General features: G+C 41.7%; 1 protein-coding gene across 2 annotated transcripts in view; it reads right to left on the reverse strand.

The window, feature by feature from the left end:
- Window positions 1–13,196, reverse strand: part of KIAA1210 (KIAA1210 ortholog) — a 51,866-nt gene extending 38,670 nt beyond the window's left edge. Inside the window, exon 1 of one of the 2 annotated variants that reach the window (XM_068204804.1) lies at window positions 13,082–13,196. In XM_068204804.1, coding sequence (XP_068060905.1) covers window positions 13,082–13,095 — 14 coding nt within the window. In that variant the 5' untranslated portion in view covers window positions 13,096–13,196. Of the gene's footprint in view, window positions 1–13,063 lie in introns of both variants that reach the window. The other variant, XM_068204803.1, reaches the window with a different exon arrangement.
- Between the last annotated feature and the right edge of the window lie 1,033 nt (window positions 13,197–14,229).

Below are 14,229 nucleotides of genomic sequence, written 5' to 3' on the forward strand. Positions count from 1 at the left end.
CATATGGCAGAATTACTGCCTGGTGATGACCTCTGACAATATACTAACAATTGCTACTCACTGTCACAACTAAGGAGACACTCACTGGGTGTGGAAACAGGTAAATGCTGGGGAACATAAACCTGAAGGAGCCTCATTCACAGCGGTGACCCAAGTCCTGGGGACAGTGTAGCTGTACTACACATTTCTGGCATTACACTGCATTAAATTCACATGGAAATGAATTTGCATCGTGGCTATCAATGGCCTCTGTTGAGGCAAAAGCAGAGAAGAGGCAAGACATTGCTGGTGCTGCCTGCACACAGGGAGGGAGCAGCAGCAGCCACTGCCACAGCCTGAGCCTGCTCCTGCACTCACATGGCTTGCTAAGACTATCAGCTCCTAATTTAAAATTGCGTGGATATTTAAAAGTAGGAGGTTCATAACTCTCATAATGGCAAAGTAAAGATTTACAGTCATTCCTAGAAGATCAGAAGAAAGCCACATTTATTTGTATTTCTCAGCTGGTACACAGTGTTTGAATACTTGGGTCTGGCAAGCCAGTAGGAGGGAGTATTGTTAAGTATTTTTATATGAGTTTCTTAAAGACATTTAGTGGAGAAGTCCTCTTTGAATACTTGGAAAAAATACTTTTTTTAAATACCTTTCTTATGAGAGACACATGTGGTTTGAGAAATGGACTTTTGGTGAGGAGTCCCATAAGTGGCTTAGCTACAGCAGTTTTCTAACAGTGCAGAAGTTTGACATCTGTGAATGGACAACTCCATTTCTCAATTTTCTATAAAGGTCCCTACATAAGGGAAAGCTGTCACACAAGTATCAGATGACAAGTGCAAGGGCCATCACAAAGAGGAAACAAATCATACTCTAGTCCAGTTTCCCACTTAGCTGGAAAGCAAAAGCCTCTACAAGCAGCCAACTTCAATGCCATCCACAGAGTGCATTTGTATTTGCAGATCAAAGCTGACCTCAAGCAGATATAACACATTTTCTGTCTCTTGGGAAAAGACAAAGCAGTAAAAATACAGTAGCACTAGTGGAAGTTTAACCTGAACAAGTTCCACTGTTGGGAATTACTGCACTTGTCACGATGACTTCACGCTGAACTCTTAATCCCAGCAGAAAAAGGATCACTAGAGAGCATTAATCTCCATCCATCAGACAAAGCCCATAGGGAGAAAAAAAAACCAAAATCAAGGCTTCAGTTATTGGGCAACCACCACCAGGAAGGAATTCCTGGAGATTACTGGAGAAACATCGTGACTGGCTTAATGCACAACACCTTGGATGTAGGACTGCATCTGAAATCTGCCTGGCATTTTGTTCAGAAAAATGCTGCCAACAGAAACATTTATATTAGAGTAAGAAATGAAGGAGACCTCATGAGAAATTCACATTTATCTTTAAAATCAAGAAAGATCAAATGGCCTTCCAGTGGGAAGGCACAGTCCCTAAACCTAGTGGAAGAGTGTAATCCTGATGACTTTGGAAGAATTTCATCACTTTAACTGGCATAGAACACAGCCTAGAAGCTTAAAAAAAATCAGCATTTTTGCTAACATAAAGCAGATTTCCTGTCTCCAAACCTCCTCAGATGGCTTGCCTTCAGAATATGCTTCCTTTCAATATTGTTTTTTTTTTCCTTCCCTGCATTTTTGTCTTGAAGTTACTTACCTGAACATGCAAAACTTCATCTGTTGGCTTCCATTTAGGTCAAACATAGATCTGTTCTCAGCAACCAGCAGCTACCAACACACGTTGCACCATCTCAAAACCCCCTTACTTTCCAAGAAGCACAGACTAGTAAACAGTCATTAAAAATAATTATCCCACCTCAGGATTTAATACTTCTTGATTATCTTCATATCACCCTCGAAGGCACATCATGCTAGATTTATTATTAACTCCTCTGCCTCTTTATCACCAGCACAGCTTCAAATGGCTACACACTGAGCATTTTGGGTACAGCCCTGAAATCTTAGATGTTGATAAACATCACAGCTCTATGTCCACAGGCAAATCATGGCAAGCAAGTAGGTATGAGCTGTACCTGCTCTGACAGCCAGACATCACTGCACTGACATTTGCTCCTCACTTGTCAAGTGCTCAAGTGAATGGGCTGCTCTACTGCCAGTTAATTAATTTAAACTGTTTTCAGCTGGGAGGTAGACAAACACCAAATAACCACAGACTTCAGCAGAGTAAAGATGGTTCTTCAAAGATAGGGAAGACAGCAAGTTTAAACACCTGAAATTTCAATCAGATCTGGATTTCCTCTAAATTTTGTGGCTTGACTTGATTGAAACAGCCCAGTCTAGACCTACTTTCATTTGAAAATCATGGCTTTCTTCAAACTCACTGTCATGGCTTTCCCTCAACAGCCCAACATTGCACCAGCCCCCTGCACAGCCAAATCACTGCACATCCAAATCACTGCACATCCAAATCTGCCTCATTTCCCCTGCAGGGAGAACAAGCAGTGCCAGGGGCAACCTGCCCTCCCACTGTGGTACCAGCAGCAAGCTCCCAGCACCTGGTAAACTTCCCAACAACTTTCTTAATTTCTCCAAAGGGAACAAGGGAGGCAAGACTGAGCAAGGTCCACCCAGCCAACCATTAAGAAATCCTTGCACCAAAACACAGCTCCTAAAATCATCAAGCTGTTTATTTCACACGCACTTGAGTCATTGCGAAAAGGGACTCTTCAACTTAAGTAACCAACAGCAACTACTAATCCAGTGGAGGAAACTCAAATACACATATATGACAAATACCCAGGGTACATGCCAACAGCCCGAGAGCTGAGGTGCTAGGAGCTACACACGCAGCCAGCAATCCTGAACAGGTTTCATGTCCAACACAGCTGCTGGGTTTCTTGCAGCCTCTTGCCACTGGATCTCTAAGGGCAAACCCCTCCCCAGCTCCCTGACTGCAAACACCTCACATTTTGCCAAGTGCTCATCCAAAGCCTGCATGGCAGCAGGACACACAGCAGCAGGAAGGGACCAGATGTCACACAGTTAGGAAATCACGCGTTTCACAAACTGTGTTTAAGCAGGGGTGTTTGGTTTACATTTTTTAAAATTTATTTTCAGAAAGGGACAAAAGTTTCATTTGAGCATTTCATTAAACAAATTTAGAGGTAGGAGTAAAAATCCTACACCAAAGTGATAGACAGTAGCATTTCAGATTTCCAGTATATTTTGATGTCTCTGAACTGACTTCTTAGCAAGGTAAATGTCACATTGTGAAAGGATGAGCCATCTCATACTGATCTTTGAGCCACTTGGGGTTTATGGCATGAAGATTCTGTGTGCTCCTCACAAGCATATTGCTTTTGTACCCGTAGCAGCACTTTGCAACCATGTGACAACATGAATGTGGCTCTCAAGAAACACTTTGCTGAAGAAGAAAGGGATTCAGCTTTCCTTCAAGTGAAATTTCCAGGCTGGCAAATTGGCCGGGCTTAGAAATTTTCTGTGAAAACTCCCAGTTCTAAAGAAACAACTAAACACACATCACTGTTAAAAGCTGCACTATCAGAGCTTTAAACAAACAGGGTTGGAAACAACACAGTAGTCTGCAGACAACAAAGAAGTGGAGATAAGAGGATTTCTGCCTTTCAGAATTTGTACATCCATCTGTGATTAATATTATGAGGAAAATGAGGGTCAAAGCCTATCTCTGAAACTGAAAGTAGAGAGTGTAGTCAGAGGCATCCAAATATACACTATTTCAGCTTTTTATTCATGCATTTATTTATATGTGTACAAATAAATTCTTCATGCCAGAAGAATTTGCCATGATACTTGCTCTGGAGTCTAGTTCCTCTATGCTGCTTTAATGATGTGTGTTTTCACAGCTTGTGTACAATGTGTGGGATTTGGGGGATTTTTGTTGTTGTCATTCCCTGTTAGAGGGACTTCCTGCAATCTCCTTCAATAATAATATTTCAAAGACCACAGCAATAATTTAATCTCTTTGATTCCAGTGTTTGGTAATTTTAAGTCTTCATTGTTTCTTGCAGTTTATCACAAACGGTCTTCTCCTCTGAGGAAGAAGTGAAGAAAAATTTTGGTATGTGATATCCATTACAGAATTCTAAAATATGGCCAGAAAAATACTGGCACTCTAAATCTATCCTTTATGTCCCCCCAGCCAAATGTGAACTCTTCCTGGATTAACTGGAGATGAAGGTCAGGCCATGTGTCATTCAAAAGGTAATTTCCCCTAGATTTGCAACAGGATCACAGATGTAACCTCAGACTTCAGTGACAGAAAATACCAATTGCCTAACAAATAATACAGATCCAGAGATAGAATTGCTTGTGTGACATTTTACAATATACAAAGATTTATTTGCATATAAATATGGAATTTATTTTTAGAAAAGTAACAGCATCCCTGTATATACAGACCAGGATGTGCTGCCTCTTACATCTTTGCTTTTTTCATCCAGGACCAAAAATCTAAAATCTAAGATTTTAAAGAATCTAAATGAAAAACAGATTATTTTTGACACAGTGGAAGAGCTGGTATTTCCTGTGAAAATACTAGCACGGTCAATATTTTATATACTGGGAAACTGTGGTTCTTTTGTCCTGGTGGGGTTAGCGCAGAAGTTGAACAAAGGAGCTCTATTTCTGCACATTCTGACTTAAGAAAATATCATGTTAGAGAATATTAAGTTCCAACAACACAACTTTTCCTTCTCGGTGTCCAGGCAGGCACCAACACACAAGACCATCTGGAAAGAAATGTGAGAACACAGTATGTAGCTACAGGCACATGGACCAGTGCCTGGTCTGAGTGTGGAACATCAGAGGTAACAGTTACTGAGTCTAAACAAATATCCTGAGATGATGTGAATAATGAATTGGGTTTTCTACCAGCCATTCTTCCCGACTTCCCCTCTAGGGATAGATCCAGTTAATGTCCTTCAAACACTCTCACCAAGCTCCCTTGGAGACAGATCAGACCAAGGCTGCCACTAATGCCTGTGCTGTGAGCAGCAATCAGGTTTAATGACTTCCCATGTATATTAGTTTAACACTAATGTAGGCCCACCTCTTCAACAGAGTCACTCCTGATTTGTTTGTACAGGTATAAGCAAGAGGAGAACCAGGGACTCACACATCTGGAACAATATTCTTAAAACCATCAACATCCTGGATTCCAGCTGCAACTGAAATGAAACTTCAAAAGCAAAGGTCATCTCTGATACCATCTCAGTGGCTGTCGACTGGAGCAATAATACAGGAAAGCACGGAAGCACAGCTCTGGGGAAAAGGCTGGCTGACTCCAGTGCCTGCAAACACAAGGCTAAAGATAAGGTGACCATTAACCTTCAGAGAAAGGCAGGGAAGTCCCAGAATGTCCTGCCTGCAGGCTTTATTTCTCCAAGGGGAAATAAACAGAAAAATAAAACTCAGAACTGCATACTCTAGACATTTAACTCAAATGAGTATGGAATGGTAACATGGTGTTTTCTCTGTTACCTTTCCTCTGTATAAAGGCATGAATACAGTACCTGGTTCACTCCCCAATCAGCAAAACAAGTGAAAATATTGAGTAACAATAAATTTATTCCTACCACTTGATATCAGTGAGATATCAGACCGGAGCCCCTCTGTACAGAATGTATTATTCCATACTGCAGATACAGAGGGGAGAACTGAGGACGAGTAATTCAGTGACTGCTCCACAATCCATAAACTGCAACTGAACTCAAAATTCCTGGTGACTGAAACTGTATTTTAGAGCCTTCCCCCGTGCTTCCTTGCTCAATAAGGACAGCCAGAAAGACCCTACAAGAATAGGCACTCTATAAATATCCAAGATTACTTTAAGTTTGCTAGCCAGCCTTCAGCCATGGGAACTTGCACAGGAATACTGGCATCAAAATGCTGAGTTAAATTAGAAATCAGTGACTGCACAACATGGTTTGGCCCCACATATCAAGAGTTTTAAAATCATCACATAATACAAAATACCTCATACTGGGCCAATTTCACCAGAGCAGACACATAGCACATCAGAGTCCTTACACAGCAGCCTAACACATTACTCAGACACGTTCTGGCAATCTTTAAATATCCCAGTGTGTTCTCAATTGTCTCTTAAATATGCTGGCACTGTTCCCACAGTAGTGGGAAGGGGAAAATATCTAACATACATACCCAGAGGCAGGAAATAAGCTAATTGCAGAAGAATTTTACCTAAAACTGTTGAATAAACCACAGTTCTGTGTCACTAAGTCACATCATCAGATGTTTAAACTGAATCTCTGCTTGGTCCTTCCCAACCACAGAGCCTGGCACACACTTTAGCTATTTGCTGAGCTGATGGGTGTGTCTATCATCCCGGGAGCAGTGGTAGCCAAAAAAGCTGCAGTTAAGAGCCATGTCAAACTTAAGATCATTCTTGTTGTATCTTTCTGCTTTACCATGGAGTTCAGGGAATACCTACAGCTTTCCTAGGATAAATGCCACTCTTGGCCTCACCAGTTCAGCCCCTATAGCTAACCTTTAAACAGAACATACCTGAGATCCGCTGGTATTGGCATCAGGTATTAAAAAATCCTTACTACTAAGTGTATCCTTCCACCCAGGTATTCATGCAGGCAACATTGCGGGTCCAAACAAAAAGGGGAGCAGTTGTCACCATGCACCATGGATCTGAAAAGTCACCTACCCTTTCTACAGATTTTATCAACACCCACCCAAGAACACAAATTCAGCTTCTCTCATGAAACAGTTGCTTTGGATATAACACAGAGGCCAATATAACTGATACTTCCTGGCATGGTACTGAGTCCTCAAGGGACTCTATATATTGCCTGGAGATCAGCTACTGTGAAGCCCAAATATTAATTCTGCTTGTTCTGCACTCTGAGAGCTCCCTTTTGGTCATGGGAATATTAAGCAAGCCCTCCTTCTATTGAGGACTGATTATATTTAATGTACATAAGACTAGATAGGATTTAGAAGCCACTGAAGATTTATGAGCTAACTTAACAAGATGGATTTGCAGTGCGTTCTTGATTATGAAACTGGTATTGTAATATTTTCTCACCACAGATAAGAGAGATTTAATTTTTCACAAAGGCAAATAGAACCATGTACAAATGCTAAACAATAGTAAGATTTTCAGATAATTTTCTTGCTTGTGCAAAGTTTTCTCACCATGTAGTTGCTAAATACAAAGGGATGTTAGTCAAAACCATCTAAAGGAAATGCCACTGACTGTTGCAGAATTACTACTGGTCACCAGTTAAAATGGTATTAGTGATGGCATGATTAAGCTTTTATTTTGATCAGAATCCACTACAAAACCAGCAAATACCTTATCTCTGAAGAGTCCCATACACCACACAAATGTAACACCCATTCCACCAAAATGAAAACCTGTTCAAAATCTGCAATATGTTTCCTCTGCAGGAATGAGGACTCGTGATTGTGCTGATGCTGAGTAATGTAGGGTACAATATAATCTAAGTCACACCCTACAACCATTTTTAACCCTCTTTAAACTACAGAATGAAGAGAAGATGCAATGGCGATAGTTTGAGGACCAGTAGAGCAGAAGAAATGTGATGCGCAGAATCGGAGCAAGTAAATTGCCTGTATTTCTTTTTTTCCTCTATCCAATCCACAAAAGTTGTGCTAATACTGATATAACACAGTTTCTTCAGACTCATCACAATAATTATGGCTGGTTCGCTCATTTCTTTCCTCTTTCCTCTACTTCACATGATCTGACATTGATATGAATTAAAAAGATAATATAAAACCTTTTGCATAGCCTAGAAGCTTGACTAATCAATTAAGAACTGAGATAAATGATAGTCTTTCTTTGGCTCAGCTTTCTTGCTTTAAGCTGATTTATTGCAAGAACCTTAACATTTCAATATATTTTCTTATCCAATAAGATATCATCTTTAATTACTGCAGAACCCACAGCTTTTTGGAGTTCACCTCATTAAATTCACTCCTCAGTCAGCACAGTCTTCAGTAGCAATATAGTGTTAATGTACAGATGATAGATTCAAAAAAGAAAATAAGCACTAAAAATGCTCAAAGAAGTATATTTTGGTAGTTAACAACAGGTGTATAAACATTCTCCTGTTCTTCTGCTCATTTTACTGCTCTTGAATCCTTAAGACCCCACAAATAGGTTGCATTGTGGTTTTGAAATTTACTTTGATGTGCTGCATGCTATGTCTCTTTCAAAGTACAAAAATCTTTTAAAAATTAAAGCTTTATACATCTGTAAATAAGGCCTTCCTTAATCTATCTACAAACAAAGAACAGAAGGTTTTGGAAAAACTTTCATTACTATTGTACACACAGCAATTCTGAAATGGCCTCTCCAGCCAAGTTTAGTCTGCTAATGCACAGGAGGTTTTCTATGCCTCATTCTCTATAACATTGTGTTGACATCTCTGCCTTTTAAAATTCAAAGAGTCAATTAAATAAATCCAAAAGTTCTCTATGACATGTTAAATCATTTGAAGGCAGACTCGAACATAACATATAGACGGAAAAAGCAAGAAAATCAAACAAGCACCATTCATAAACACTGCCTGCTCCTAACAGGGTTCTGGGAAGTTAAACTATGGGTCTATAGTGTAAATTTATAGAGAAACTCTTGGATCATTTCTCAAATGTCAAGCAAACCACACAGACTACCTCTCCAGCTTTCTTTCACTTGTCCTTTCACTTCCTCCTCCTGAGATAATGAAATCATAATATAATAAATAGAAAAAACAGCGTAAATTCAGGAGAGCTCAGAAATCCTGACACCCTTGGAGAGACAACAGGATCAGAGAATGCATCCTCTCCAAAACTTCCCCCTCCAGTCATTACCAGTGCTTAGGAAAATACAAATAGCTTCTTGAACAATGGGAGAAAATTTATCCTGACATTGTGAGGAAGAGCCTTAGATCTCTGTTTCCTGGCTGCAGCAATGTGCAGTGAGTGACAGAACTGGGAAAAAAGGTCAGTTTGGGAGACACAAATGTCCCCATATTGCCTGGTAAGGGCTGCAGCTCAACTCTACTAAGCTACACAAATTTTAAAAAGGAAAAAAAGTCACCAAAAAAAAAAAAAAAAGTCTTGGCACTCAAAAGAGCACAGACTGGCAAAGAGCCAGCCAAATACAGCAGCATTAACCCTCTGTTTATTGGCAAATACCCTTCCCACTTAACCTAGTGGTATACAAAAATGATCTCATGAAGCATTAACTGGGAGAAAAGAAAGGACATAGTTGACTACAAGGCACTATAATGTGATTTGCTGCAAATTGTACTAATAATATTTAACAGACTCCTATGAATGATGGCAGCCTTTTTTATGGGCAAATATCAGTTAATTTTAAGAAATGCATGTTCAGCAGAAAGAAAAACTAGTGGAACAGCAGATGAAAAGAATGGCAGTGAAATGCCAGGATGGGCTGTGTGATTCCTTGACATGCCATTTTGCTGAGGTTAGCCCCAAAGAGGGTGTCAAAGTTGTAAGCAAAATGAGTATGCACACTAAGCTCCATATCCCCCCACAGGCTTTTAAGCAGCAATTTCAACAAGTAAGATCCTCATTACCTCCTGCAGTTCTAAGAGCTTAGAATAGTGCAGCCACCCCAAATTCAGCATTTCTGAGGCAGCTAAACTAGGAGAAAGCTTAAACAAGTGGGTATATTGGAAATAATATTTGGTGCTCTCCTCATTTTGGGTTTCTGAATCATTAAAGATCCTGCTTTCAAGCTCTGTGACTGAGGATGTATTTTGCCAGTTTTGCTGCACCTTTGGTTACTCAGAATAATGGTCAGAGCCCTGCATGGTCACTTGGCTGTGTGAGCTATGACCTGATGAGATCTTACAAGATTTTGGGGGAGAACTGCAGTAGTCAGCAGGAGTCAGGGATGAGTAGCAGTTGAAACAATCCCTGTTAATAACATCAGAGTGTCTGCTACTCACCAAAGAGGTGGTTTCAAGTTCTAACCTGTAGCACTCCTTCCCATTACACATAGAAGCTGTCAGCTGAAGAAGACACAGAGATAAACCTCTTCAAATGGAGAGAAATCTACTCACGATTAAACTACACAATAGATTGAACTTAGACAGAAGAACTGGAATAGAAACTCATCTGAGGGAAGGATGAGAACGGCATTTCCACTAAACCCAGTGTCAAGTACCAAAATCTCATGCAATGTGTTTGAATTCATTTAGAAGAAAATGATGAAATACAAATGGCATCTCTGCTTGTGGCACTGGCACTCCTTTTAAACTTTAAGAGGATGTCTATGTATCTGTGCACACATGACTCAACATGATGCTGGTGCCACTCCAATAAAAGCAAGCCACCGATTCCTGACTTTGGGCCATTTCCAGAGCTCATTAAAATCAATGACAGCCTTTCCACTAAATTCAACTCCTCAGATCATAGCAGTCAGCTTGCAGATTGATGTACCACAGAGGCTGCAGTCACACTGCTTTGTCCCCTGTTTGACTTACAGCACAGCTTGATGTTTATGTTACATAACTGAAGATATTGAGACCAGCCATACCATGCACACTGTCCACAGCACAAACATAAGGATTACTGAAAATCCTCAGCAGAAAAAAAAAAAAAACAGCTCCCCAGTTTAATATATTGTGTGTGCTTTCGTTTTATATATAGAGAGACTTCATATAAATCAATGAATATCTATGAATTAATGCCTAACACACTTCAGCAGTATCAGATACAGGAAACATTCTGGTCAAAGTTGTAGAGGAATTTAGCAGATATTAAGCAGGAACAGCTAAAGATGTGTTTGTTTGTATTAAATGTATCAGACTCACACACACACAAATTATTGTTCCCTGAGTACCCATTTTCACAGCTGTTCAAAAGTAACATCTTAGCCCTCTTCTTAATGCTTATGCAAGATTCCAGTATTTGCACTTGCAGCTACTGCTTTCTTGTGAAATATTCTAAGTACCCACTGATCTCTAAATAAATGTATTTAGGATTTAAATAAATGGGCCTGTATTGAGCAAGTCTTTGGACCAAGTACAACTTCTTGTTTCTTCTCTGACTGCCATACATCATCTTCTGGAGAAAGAAAACATAGCTGTGCATTTGTCTGAAGCAAATTCCCTGACCAGCAAATCAAGAACCATTACAAGTGGCAAAAATATTAACTTTGACACAGAAACCAGTGCCAGTAAAACTTCTGAAGTTTCACTTCTTAAGTGATAAAATTTAACTTTTGATAGTTGTCTGCGCTTAATTGCTCCCAGAAAAACTAAAAAGAAGCCTAAAAGGGGATCTACTTCCCAAATGTCTGAATACAGTCAAAAACCCTGTACTGTGGGTTCCAAAGGACAAAGATTTTGAATCATCAAATCTGCATTAGGCATGTCTCCATCTTCGTGGTCACAGGAATCTGACATTTCATTTTCTGAAAACTTCCATCAAATCTTTGACAGAATCATAAGCAAATAGCTTACGTGGGAAAGCCTTTCAACCACAGTGATCTGAAAAAAATTGAGGGATTTATTTTTTGTTCATATAACACCCAAGTAATTTGGGTTTGCATATTAGAAAAAGTATTTATATACATAAAGAAATCCCCTAAATATCTAAATATATTCTAAACTTGAGTCAAGTCAGGTCAAGTCCAAGGTAAGAAGTGCTTTGCACTTTCTTATACTATAGTGAGAACCAAGTCAACTTTTAATTCTGCAGATATGGACCAAAATTCTACATTGGACTGGACAGTTCTGGAATCCTTGCGAACCTCACTGAGAAGTGTAGCTGCTTTTATGTAGTGTGTTCTTGATAATCATCTACTTATGATAAGACATCTACTGACATGCTTTGGAAACAGATGAGCAATTTCACTAACTCAACATAAATTTTCTGGTACAATATTCTTCAGGAATTGGCGTGAACCATTAGCAATGTACTGGTCCATGTATTATAAAGCTAGAGGTCAAAACTATAAACAACCAATTCAGCAAGCAGTGCAAAAAATTATTCCATGCCTATGAAATCGCTGGATTAAGTTTTCATTGTATTTGTTTTATAGCAGCAAGATAAATATATATTTGAATTTCCTATCTTACAGTGGATCTGCAAAGGTATTGGAGTCCTAGTTATCATCTATTATACTGTGTGAGAGAAAAAGAAAACTCACATTCATGAAGCTGTTAATAAAAGATAAGGCCACTAAGCTTGCCTTTCTGCTTTAAAGGTTTCAAACAGTACACTTCAAGTTACCTCTAACTGTTTTCAGTTTCTGTCAAATACCAGAAAGACAGCATGAAGTGTAAAAGATCCACGGTGACTGTAATCCCAAGGGGATCAGAATGTGTGTGTACTAGGCTAATTCTAAATTTCTCCAGTCTGCTACACTAGGTCTGAAATGAGTAAGACCCCATCCCAATGTGCATCAGACAAGCTCTGCTCAGTACATAGCTCCAGGCAGAGAAGTCCACTCAGACAGCTCTCCATAGGATGTGGCGTAGGGACAGCACAAGGGCTGCAAGGGAAAAGGGTCACTTTGAATGCCATTTTCAAAAGAGGAGTTGAACTAGAAAATGGAAAAGACTGAAGGCAGTTTGCCGGGGTTCTTGGATATTTTGTGCTCGTAGCCTGTCTGCAGCTTGTCACCTGGGTGAAAGCACTTGCCCTGACATAAGCCACTCTGAATTGTACAAGCGCAGTTATCACTGAAAATTCATCAAAGTTGTTATGTGATTATGGCTTTATTCCTGCATACAGCTGTTTGTTAGGATCAAGCAATTACGTGTATCAGCAAAATAATCATGAAAGAAATGACACAATGTCTTTTCATTCTACAGCACTTTATGGGTCTGACCATTTACAAGACCCTACAGCTTCTCTCACTCACTCCTGCACAGAAGCTCTGAGATCACAGGGCTTCTCCCAGTCCCCCTCACCAGTGCAAAGACCTCACACCTGGGAGACAGCCACCAATCCCAGCAATTCCACTAACAACGTAAGAGACAAAATAAAGTCCAGTTCATATTAACAACCAGCTACCTAACTCCAGCTACCTAACATAGGTTAAAAACCTGATTTGGAGCATAAAACGTAGAGGTCCGACACTGGAAGACTGCAAGTCTGTAAGTTCGGGATGAGGATGCCCATGTAGCCCGCCAGCCTCTGCGTCCGCAGCCGTAGGAAGCCGAGAATAGAGCACTGGAACCAAGAGCGCCTCACGGACAGCTCAGCCGCTCGCCTCCGCCGGGAACGCCCGCCGGCGTCATCCCGGCCCCGCCGCCAGCCGGGGCTCCGCGAGGGCAGCGCCCGCCCGAGGAGCTGCCCCGGCACGGCGGCTGCCGGGGGGGCGGCCGGGCTGGAGCCTTTCCCGTGCCGGCAGCTGGGGCCGTGCCCGTCCCGGGCCCTGCCCGGCCCCGCCGCTCACCGGCCGCCGCCCGCGCCCCGCGCCGCTCCGCGCCCGCCGCCGCCCAGCGGGCACCGGGCACGGGGCATCGGCCCCACCTGCCGCGCACCGCGGGAGCACACACACCCCGGGCCGGTGCGAGCCCCGCGGGACAGAGGCTCAGCCCGGTGGGCAGCACCGCCGGGACGCGCTGCCCGCGCCCGAAGCCTGCGCGCGGCCTGGGAGAGCACCTTACACAAAAGACTTTGCCTTTGACACTGAAGGAATTTTGGCTCTTTCTCAAGCCGCTGTGGCCTGGGAAGTCCCTGCTGTCTTCAAGGCTTCCTACTGGTTTGTGGTCCATGGAATCGTACAGACTCCAGCCTGAGAAACCTGTAACAACTCAGCTGTGAAGGCACAACTGTGGCGTGACCAGAAAATCACAGAATATGCTGAGTTGGAAGGGACCCATCAAGATCATCGGGCCCAACTCCTGGCCCTGCACAAGTCACTCCAAGAATCACATGATGTGCCTGAGAGCATTGTCCAAACACTCCCTGAGCTCAGAGAGGCTTGGTCCTGTAACCACTTCCTTGGAGAGCCTGTTCCAGTGCCCAAGCACTCTCTGGCTGAAAAACCTTTTCCTGGTATCTAACCTAAACCTTCCCTGACTCAGCTTCATGTGACGGTAGTGACAGTTTTTGGGCCTCAGCTCCTGAGACACAGTGTCTCGGGGAAAACATTCAGCTTGGCCTAAGTCAGCACTCAGCACATTACCTCAAGGGGCTCAAGGCACAGTGAGAGGCATCCTCTCAGCAGCATGATTCAGGTAACTGT

This window comes from Anomalospiza imberbis, chromosome 14, assembly GCF_031753505.1.
Source record: "Anomalospiza imberbis isolate Cuckoo-Finch-1a 21T00152 chromosome 14, ASM3175350v1, whole genome shotgun sequence".
NCBI classification, from domain to species: Eukaryota; Metazoa; Chordata; class Aves; order Passeriformes; family Viduidae; genus Anomalospiza; species Anomalospiza imberbis.